This window comes from Sinocyclocheilus anshuiensis, unplaced genomic scaffold (assembly GCF_001515605.1).
Source record: "Sinocyclocheilus anshuiensis isolate Anshui unplaced genomic scaffold, SAMN03320099.WGS_v1.1 scaffold394, whole genome shotgun sequence".
NCBI lineage: Eukaryota > Metazoa > Chordata > Actinopteri > Cypriniformes > Cyprinidae > Sinocyclocheilus > Sinocyclocheilus anshuiensis.
The window spans coordinates 73,761-84,767 of record NW_015542343.1 but is presented as its reverse complement, the minus strand read 5'-3'; the positions used below and the strand labels follow the sequence as shown (position 1 = coordinate 84,767).

Genomic DNA, 11,007 nt, shown 5'->3' with positions numbered 1-11,007 from the left:
ATCCTGCGTCATCAACCCGGAACTAAAGTTCGATTCAGTTCGATTTGTGAACCGGCTCGACCGGATACTTCCTGAGAACTGGCTCAAAAGAACGATACGTTCAAGAACCGAACATCACTACTCATTAGTGACTGTTTCTATGGGCCGCGGGAATCTACTTATATATATCTATGTTTACTATGCCAGAGCACGTACATGCGTCACGCGCCGGAAGTTGGACATTGTGGTGTATAAGAGGTAAAAAATTATATAAATACTGTTCAGTTTCTTGCACAGACCGATCGTTTCGTGTCTTTGCCTGGTTTTGGGGTTTGTTTCATGTCTTTTATTTTGGAGTTTAGTCATGGTTCCTGTCTAGTCATGTGGTTCCTTTGCCCTCTTGTATTCCTGCTATTGGTTCCTTTGTTCATTGTGTCATGTTCTGATTGGTTGTCCAAGGCATGTCTTGTTTCTCATTGGTTGGTTTATGTCATGTGACCCTTATTGTTTGCTATAAGTAGCCCTCATGTAGCCTTTGTCTCTTGTCGTGTATTGAACGTTTTAACCTCTGTTTGGTGAGTTGTTTCATGTCTGTAGTCAAGTCTGTGTTTTATTTGGATTTTTGGATTTCACTCTGTATAATAAATCTGCACTTGGATTCATCTACAACATGCCGTTCAGTGGACCATCATTACATGAACATGCACTAATTAACATTTACATATATATATATATATATATTTTTTTTAAGTTATAAGATATCTGATCTTCGTTTGTGTTCTACTGAAGAAACAAAGTCACCTACATCTTGGATGCCCTGGGGGTAAGCAGATAAACATCACATTTTCATTTTTGGGTGAACTATCCCTTTAAGCGTTTTCCTGCTTAACGTGGCTTAATGCATTAAAACAACTCAATAAACATTATTAATAAATAATGTTAAGCGTTTTCCTAATATCAGGTTTCTATGGGAGGAAAACACTTAATGTGTAATTAAATGCGTTGCGTTCGTATTATGGCTCATATCTGCTTGTCTGTACATAGTATGATTTATTAATAATGTTTATTGAGTTTGGTCATTTAAAAACACTGTTTTAATGCATTAAGTCACATTAAGCGTTTTCTTTATAATGTTTTTTTTATGGGAGGAAATCGCAGGCCAAACCTACCGATTACGAGCCCCAGTTTCTGTCCTGCACTGTTCAGGAGGAATACCCATAAAAACTCATTAGACGCAAACCAAGCGCTGCTGTTTCTTCGAGAGAGTGAAGTCATGATGTTTTATGAAGCCTTCTGGGAAGTTTTTCAGCGGCTTTTTAACGTGACGATTTCTAGCTGGCGAGATTCGGGAGCATTTCTGTTGTTTTAACAAGCGCTGGAGTCATTCTTTCCACGCTACTCTACTCGTGGCTGGCGAGGAGAAATAATGCTAGACATGTCTGCAATGCTTGTAAAACGGTTTGAAGCTCACATGGGAAGTTTCCACTAGAATCACTACAAGCTATTGTGTTTTAATGCACTGGTCAGACTAGTGGAAAGAAGACATGCAAAATACATATTTAAGTGTTTATTTTATTGCACTTGATCTATTGCAATACATATCTTCAAGTCCTGCTTTCTCCACTTCAGCAGCTCCAACACACACCAAACTTTAGTTTTCTAAAATGTTATGGTGAAATATGCAAATGAGGCAACATCTAATTAAATATGTACTAATTTGCATACATTCCCAGAACATAAATCCGATAATTGTATAAAGCCTGGCTAATAATGCTTGTTTGATTTTCTTGAAATATTAGTTGAAGGTTTTCCAGAGGGGATTTCTCTTTTTATCACTCCATAAATCAGAAAATATCACATTTTCACCATGTTTTTAGGAATAAAATGTTAAAAATATATTATATATACAGTGTATATGTATGTATGTGTGTGTGTGTGTGTGTGTGTGTGACCCTGGACCACAAAACCAGTCATAAGGGTCAATTAAGGGTCAAAACCTCATCTGAAAGCTGAATAAATGCGCTTTCCAGTGATGTATGGTTTGTTAGGATATGACAATATTTGGCTGAGATACAACTATTTGAAAATCTGGAATCTGAGGGTGCAAAAAAATCTAAATATTGAGAAAATCATCTTTAAAGTTGTCCAAATGAAGTTCTTAGCAATGCATATTACTAATCAAACATTAAGTTTTTATATATTTACAGTAGGACATTTACTAAATATCTTCATGGAACATGATCTTTATTTAATATCCTGATGATTTTGGCATAAAAGAGAAAAATCAATAATTTTGACCCATACAATGTATTGTTGGCTATCGCTACAAATATACCCCAGCGACTTAACACTGCTTTTGTGCTCCAGGGTCACATATATAGAATATAGATAGGAATACGACTGTAAAGTTTGGTGTGTGCAAGAGCTGCTGAAGTGGAGAATAACAGATAAAGTGCAATGCAATAAACAATTAAATGTGTATTTTAGTTGTTTCCTTCAAGTCTTAAAGAAGACATTTAATGGAAACAAAATGCCACAAAACTGACCATTGCATGAAGAAGCAGAACTTCGTCCATCATCGCATCTGAAGTTTCTCTACCTGCGTCTGGAGGGGCGGGGCTACGCGCAGAGCTCGCGCAATGACGCGCGTTGACTCCGCCCCTCCGCAGCGCGAAACTTTCTTCTGTCCTCCTTCAGTCTTTCTTCAGTCACACTCACTCTCGCTGCAGCTGCAGACGACCAGCTCCGCGATGCTCGCGTTCATGTGGATTACAGGGCTGCTGTGGAGCGCCGCGGGCGCTGACGCGAGGAAACCCGGCGACGAGTTCTTCAGCGCGAGCGTTTATCGCGCGAGGTGCGCGTCGCGATGCCTCAGCCTGCACATCACGCGCATTTCTGCCGCTTTCAAACATTTCCAGGTATGTCAGAATATGCCATTATAGCGCTTCATCAACATCAGCTTCAATGCAACATTCTAAAACTTGGACTTTGCATTCACAGTCTTGACATTTAGATCCATATGTTGTGTTATTAATAGACTATTATTAGGATTATTGCTAGAAATGGTCAACCGATAAGTGCTTTTGAATGACCGATATATATATATATATAGCATGCACTCTTAAAAATAAAGCTTCCAAAAGGGGGTTTTCACAGTGATGCCATAGAAGAACCAGTTTTGGTTCCCCCAAGAACCTTTCAGTGAACAGTTCTTAAAACGATATTTTAATAATCTAATAACCTTTTGTGGAATGACAAGGTTCCATGGCTGGTGAAGGTTCTTTGTGGAACCATTGATGTCAATAAAGAACCTTTATTTTTAAGAGTGTATGTTCAAATGGAATGTACAGAATTTATGAAATCAGATTAATCGCTTATTTTATATTATATGAACAACATTAGCCTATTGTTATTTTACACTATTTAAATTCATTTTAATATTTAAAAACCGTCAGTAGATTGTGAACCTGACACATTGATGATGATCATTACAGTGGCCTAGAAATATTACTAGTAAAACTATTTAATGACATAATTTTACATAATATTTACTTAAATATTCAGTTCATTTTGGAACAGGCACATGGAATAGCGGCTATTTAATCAGGTTTTGCTCTGTCAGTAATTATGAATTATTGAGTCCATTTAATTATTATTAGAGTTATTTAGGTTTCATGTTTAGAGCTTCATTAATGAATGATGTTTTCGTGGTCATCCGGTTAGCTGCTGATACTCTGTCCTCCTTCAGTCTTTCTTCAGTCACACTCACTCTCGCTGCAGCTGCAGACGACCAGCTCCGCGATGCTCGCGTTCATGTGGATTACAGGGCTGCTGTGGAGCGCCGCGGGCGCTGACGCGAGGAAACCCGGCGACGAGTTCTTCAGCGCGAGCGTTTATCGCGCGAGGTGCGCGTCGCGATGCCTCAGCCTGCACATCACGCGCATTTCTGCCGCTTTCAAACATTTCCAGGTATGTCAGAATATGCCGTTATAGCGCTTCATCAACATCAGCTTCAATGCAACATTCTAAAACTTGGACTTTGCATTCACAGTCTTGACATTTAGATCCATATGTTGTGTTATTAATAGACTATTATTAGGATTATTGCTAGAAATGGTCAACCGATAAGTGCTTTTGAATGACCGATATATATATATATATAGCATGCACTCTTAAAAATAAAGCTTCCAAAAGGGGGTTTTCACAGTGATGCCATAGAAGAACCAGTTTTGGTTCCCCCAAGAACCTTTCAGTGAACAGTTCTTAAAACGATATTTTAATAATCTAATAACCTTTTGTGGAATGACAAGGTTCCATGGCTGGTGAAGGTTCTTTGTGGAACCATTGATGTCAATAAAGAACCTTTATTTTTAAGAGTGTATGTTCAAATGGAATGTACAGAATTTATGAAATCAGATTAATCGCTTATTTTATATTATATGAACAACATTAGCCTATTGTTATTTTACACTATTTAAATTCATTTTAATATTTAAAAACCGTCAGTAGATTGTGAACCTGACACATTGATGATGATCATTACAGTGGCCTAGAAATATTACTAGTAAAACTATTTAATGACATAATTTTACATAATATTTACTTAAATATTCAGTTCATTTTGGAACAGGCACATGGAATAGCGGCTATTTAATCAGGTTTCGCTCTGTCAGTAATTATGAATTATTGAGTCCATTTAATTATTATTAGAGTTATTTAGGTTTCATGTTTAGAGCTTCATTAATGAATGATGTTTTCGTGGTCATCCGGTTAGCTGCTGATACTCTGCTTTATTGATGAGGTGTTGAAATCAGTTTTCAGCTCAGAACTTCCATCTGTTCTGTTCTGGTTAATCTGGTTTAAAGAAGTGGTTCATATTCGCATCAAACAGACTGCATACGCGATTGACGTGTAAAGTGACTCTGGGTTCTGGTTGTTTTAGTTCTTTACAACTAAAACAACATCTAGTGGTTATAATCGGAGGAGAAAGAGTCGATTACATCCCTTCAGTGGGAAACATTGATTGATCTTATATTTTCATGAAGAATAATGTAACAGATTTAATAAGAACATTTCCCTTCCAAAATCATATATATAATTCTTTACGTAATTTTTGTTTTATTTTTATTTAGAATTGTTATTTATTTATTTTTGCAATAATGAGAACTAGTAGGCAGGATAAAGTGCTTAATTGTCAAAAAATTGAAAATGCTTTTTTTTTTTTCCTTAAATGACATTTAAACACATTTCCATCCCATATTCTTATTAATGTAATTTGAATTTTTTTATTTTTTTTATTTAGTAGAAAGTGCTTGATTGTCATGAAAATGCACAATTTTTGGGCTGTACATGATGTATACTTTTGATCAAGTCTATAAATTATTGCACAAAGTCATTTGTTTGTTAGTGTCTTCAACTTCTCTCATAACATATATGATATAGTCTACTTGAATAGTAGCAAACAAACTGCATTTTTGCGTTTATTGGTCGTACCTTGTTAGACATTGAAACTGGTTTAATGTTTGTTTAAAGGGCATTATTTTGGGACTTTATTGCAGTTTGGCTGATCCTTAATCTCCAGCTTGTATGAGAGCATGCAGTAAAACACATGATTCCTTGTTAGAAAGCGAGGGGTTTGTGTTGCTCTTACGCTCTTGTTTTGTCAGAAGTCCTGCGTCTACACCGTATTAGTTTCCTCAGAGCTCAGCGAAAGGCTCTTCTCCTTCTAATGTTTCCTCATTGCTTGCATCTGAATGCACACGAGTGTGTTCAAGGTTAATGCATGCATCTAAAGCGTGAAACTTGCCATGCAACCCAAACAAGTTGACATGCATGCGAAGATAAATGCACTTGTGACGGTTTATGATGTTGCCATTTGGCAGCTAGCCGTTAATGATTTGAGGGGAACATCTTTCTTAACATCAAAAGGGACGTATGGAGAAAGCTGGCGAAGTCTTTTGTCTGCGCAGGAAGTGCCGTGACAGGCTGAGCTTGATAAAGGGCTGGTTGAACTGGCTGGGAAGCTCCAGGAATAGAAAGCGATTGTTGTTGGTGCTCCATAAAGAGTGTCCGGAGGCCGTGTGTGTGTGTGTGTGTTCGCAGGTCTTTCATGTGAAAATGGGAGGTCTGGTCAGCTGCAAAAACATGCAGCCCCCCTCTGCACTCTCCTGCTGACCAAATGCCAGCCTCACACGCCGAGCTGCTGCCCTCAGTTCCTCTGCAGTCCCTCAGATAAACCATCACTCAGAGCAGAACTGAGGAGTGAGTGATCCGAAGCTACAGCAGGAACCAGAGAGTCTGAAAACACAGGAACATTAAAGAAAAAACCTGGGAATAAATGCTGTTTAGGAATTAGAAAAATGTAAAAGAAAGAAAAGTTCTGACGTATTATTTTTAGGTGATTAATTAGTGTCTATCTATCTATCTATCTATCTATCTATCTATCTATCTATCTATCTATCTATCGTTCTATTGTTTTTTATCGTTCTATCTATTGATCTTTCTGTCTCTCATTCTGTCCATCCATCTATCATTCTGTATATCCATCTCTCTATCATCCATCTATCTATCCATCTGTCGTTCTGTATATCCATCATATATCTATCCATCTCTCTCTTCATCCATCCATTTATGGTTCTATCCATCCATCATTCTATCTATCGTTCTATCGCTCTATCTACCATCCATCCATCCATCCATCCATCGTTCCATCCATCCATCGTTCCATCCATCATCCATCCATTAATTCCATCCATCCATCCATCGCTCCATCCATCCATCCATCCATCCATCGTTCCATCCATCCATCGTTCCATCCATCATCCATCCATTACATCCATCCATCCATCCATCCATCCATCCATCCATCCATCCATCCATCCATCCATCCATCGTTCCATCCATCGTTCCATCCATCCATCGTTCCATCCATCATCCATCCATTAATTCCATCGCTCCATCCATCCATCGCTCCATCCATCCATCCATCCATCCATCGTTCCATCCATCCATCCATCTAAAGTTCTGTTCATCCGTCTGTCTCTCACTCTATTGTTCTATCATTCTATCTATACTGAAAATACAGAATTCTTTTATTTGAACTGGGGAATAAACAACAAAGTAACGTTCTGACGTATTATTTTTAGGCGACTAATTAGTGATATCTGGCCATTTAGAGAAACAAGAAGCTCTGAAGAACATCTCAACTCGTGCTGGAGAAAGTGTTCATCGTCAGGTTTGTTTTCATGCCGCTCAAATAATTCAGATGCTCAAATAATTAGTAATGAATCAGTTTGTTAGATTAGTAAAGAATACTTGGTCTCTTTTATTTATCCAAGCCGCTTTTTGAAACTTAGTAAGTTTATGTCCCAAATAACAATGTGTCAGTGCAGGTCATCGAAACAGTGAAATGAAGCTTTCTGGAGTTTTTATTGTCCTATTGGAGAGTATTTATGTATCGGTGATTGGGTAACGGACAGAGGGAAACACCCGGCTGTAAATCCAGCGTCTGCGAGCTGAAAGCCCGGCTCTGTTCAGGAAAGCATCTGCTGCTTGTGGAATTATTTATGTGTGGACGTATGAAGCCAAAGGTGTGTCAGAGAGTCCTGCGAGCACGCCTGATGTCGTAAAAATTACTGCGTTTTAAATTAAGCCATTAGTTCCCTCCATTCGGCTCGAGGGACGCGCGTTCTGATCCAAAGGAAAGACAAACATTGGAAAGAAGTCGTGCCGTGTCGCTTGTCAAGGGCCTTTGATATGAAACAACTTTGGAAGGGAATCAAACCACAGCAGCTCGTATGTGTGCGGGTTTCATTAGCAGAGACGTGAATGGAGTCTTGTAGCGATTCACACGCTCCGAAACATCCTCTAACCTTCAGATTCAGCGCTCGATTAGCAGAGAATATAATCGGTGTTGGTGCAATCTTCTGCTCTTTGGCCGGTGTGAGTGTGGGGTGTGTTACGGCTGAACTTATCTAAGTAATAATGACTCTTTAAACAACCCAAGAGTGCATTATTTCCACTTTACAGCCCGTTTATCTCTGGAATGTGGCATCTGTAGATGTTTTGCGCCTTATGAAATGCTGATAAGAACGTCAGCTTGCTGATTTACCAGCATGTTGCCCGATCCAAAAATGTCTCGTCTCTCGTGGTTCTGGTTTTCTTTTGCAATTTTAATGATACGGATGCTCTTAATGTTATGTTATATGACTATACATTTGAAAGCATTTTGAATATGGAAAAAAGTTTGTTTGGATATATATTTTATAATATATTATAGCTATTTTTCCTGAAATTCAACCAGTAAAATGGTTTAAATATTGAATAATATTGTGTGGTAATGTCTATCTTTGTATAATCCAGTGAATTAAATACTTAATACTTGACTTTTGCTATATGAAGAGAAACCAAGTTCCCAAAAAAATTATAATAATAATAATATTATTATTATTATTTTTTTTTTGGGAACTTGGTTTCTCTTCATATAGCAAAAGCATTGTGCACTTTAGGACATTTCTGTGGAAATTTGTAGAGGAAAAACAGAGGAAAAAATAAATAGTAAAATAAGTAGTTATAAATTGTATAAAAATATATATTGTTTTAAATAAATAAAAATATAAATGTATGTATTTAAACAAACAAATAAATAAATAACAGTAGTGCTGTAATGAGTAGGAACATTTAAATTAACTTATAAATTTAATTAAAATTTAGGAGAAAAATTTAGATATATTTATAATAATAATAAATTTGGTCTAAAAGATAAAAAATCCCTACTTCAGGATTAAAATGAGAAAAATTAGAGTAAAAAAAAAAGCGTAAATAAATGTGTAAAAAAAATAGAATTAACTTAAAAGAAATTAAATACAGTTTTTTTATTTAATTATATTGAGATATATTTATAATACTAATCTTCACAGAATAAATTGGGTCTAAAAGATGGAAAAGCCCTGCTTTAGGACAACAACATTAGACTGTAAAGGTATGACAGAATGATGGATGACACTCGCTTGTTTTACTCACAGACGTCTGGTGAATGAAATGAGAGCCGTATGGAATGGATTTAAGCAGAGAAGGCTGTGAGCTGTGTCGTGTTAAACACTCGCCTAAAGCAGCGCTCTGATTAAAGCATCTCAACAATGTCAATAAAAGCCAGAAGAACAGCTCAACTCAGAACAATGTGAGCGAGAAGAGCTCAAAGCACCTGCTGCTGACTGTAACACACTAACTAGAGCACTTAACATGTGACACGTGCCAAACGCATGGAAGGCCATAATATTACATATGTCTTTACACACAGCGTGTACAGACGATATAACATGTCTACATGTGTTATTTAGTGTACAGATGTTCTGACGCGTAAACACAAGATTTCATCTGTAAGAGAAAATGACATACGATCAAGTGCAATTCACGTATGTTGGTACGTCACCTTTAATGACATGTCATTGTGTAGAGATTTACATCACTATTATATGTTAAATCAATTTTATGCAATCTCATCTATCTATCTATCTATCTATGCTATATCATCGATCATTCCATCCATCCATCCATCCTTCAATTTATCGACTATCCATCCATCATCTATAATTCCATCCATCCATCCATCCATTTATTTTTCTGTCCTCCATCCATTTATCGTCTATCCATCATCTATAGGTCCATCCATCTATCAATCCATCCATCATCTATCTATCTATCCATCATCTATCCATCTATCTATCCATCCATCCATTTATCATCTATCTATCCATCCATCATCCATCTATCATTTATCATCCATCCATCCATTTATCTTCCATTCATCCATCCATCCATCCATCCGTCCATTTATCATCCATCCGTCCATCCATCCGTCCATTTATCATCCATCCGTCCATCCATCCGTCCATTTATCATCCATCCGTCCATCCGTCCATCCATTTATCATCCGTCCATCCATCCATCCATCCATCCATCCATTAAATTGTCATCTGTCAATCTATCGTCATATCCATCCATCCATTTATCATTTGTCCATCCATCTATGATTCTATCAACCCGTTTTTCCATCCGTAAGGCCTATAAACCTTTAGGCTTTCAGAACCTTTCCTGTTCTTTACATGTAAATTTGGATTAATTTAATTGATTTAAATTCAGTGCAGGATCTCACAGTGTTTTTCCCCAGTGTTTCTCAGATGTTCCTCTGCCACCTTAAACCCGCTTGTACACTGTGAACACTGTTGGCTCTGTGACGAATCGTTTCTATTCCTCTATTGTTTGTCTCTTCGGATAAGAGCGTCTGCTAAACACACACATGTAAAGGCACAGTTTATCTTTCAGGACGATGTTGTGTTTAGTTCCTCGATGGATTAGAGTTGATCTGACACACGAATCCCTCAGTGACTGATTGTAAATCTGTGAGCTTTAAAACCCAAGGCTTAAACACCCCAGGAATACCCTTGACTCTCCACAGAGCCGGGTCACAATGCTGACCTATAATTATCAGCACGAGGTCAGCGACAGCTGGGTCAACATCCCGCCGAGTGTCCGAGGACTGCTGTCACGCCTCAGAATCCACCGCTGATGTGTCTGGAGAGGTGTCAGTGTCCGGACAGGGACGGGGCTGGAGTTTTTTTAAGACACTGGAGTTCATGTTATAAGTGTAGTGTAGTGTAGTGTAGTTCACAATACAGCATGCTCTCAGATGCCTTAGTTGCTTTTATAAAAATAAATCTCCATAGATTTCAGCAGAAATTCAACAGTTCTACCTAATGCTTATTGATTATTTTTATATCATATTTGGTTATGCCTTCATCAATCAATATGTTTCAAAAAAAGTTTGTCTGTGCACTACTTATTTCATTGCCTTAGAAGAATGTAGTAGAGCTGTACAAATTGGGGAAAAAATCTAATTGTGATTGCGATTTGAATAATAATAAAAAAAATAAAAATAAAACAAAATGAAATAAAATAAAATAAAAAAATAAAATAAAATGAAATGAAATGAAATAAAATTAAAATGAAATAAAAATGAAATGAAAAAAT

At 37.2% G+C, this 11,007-nt stretch overlaps 1 protein-coding gene across 3 annotated transcripts in view; it reads left to right on the top strand.

Annotated features, from left to right (window-relative positions):
• Window positions 1-2,681: 2,681 nt before the first annotated feature.
• Window positions 2,682-11,007, top strand: part of anos1 (anosmin 1) — a 70,204-nt gene continuing 61,878 nt past the window's right edge. For 2 of the 3 annotated variants that reach the window (XM_016489753.1, XM_016489751.1), the window contains exon 1: window positions 3,739-3,948. In XM_016489753.1, the coding sequence (XP_016345239.1) occupies window positions 3,781-3,948 (168 nt within the window). In that variant the 5' untranslated portion in view covers window positions 3,739-3,780. Of the gene's footprint in view, window positions 2,898-3,738; window positions 3,949-11,007 lie in introns of those variants that run through there. The other variant, XM_016489752.1, reaches the window with a different exon arrangement.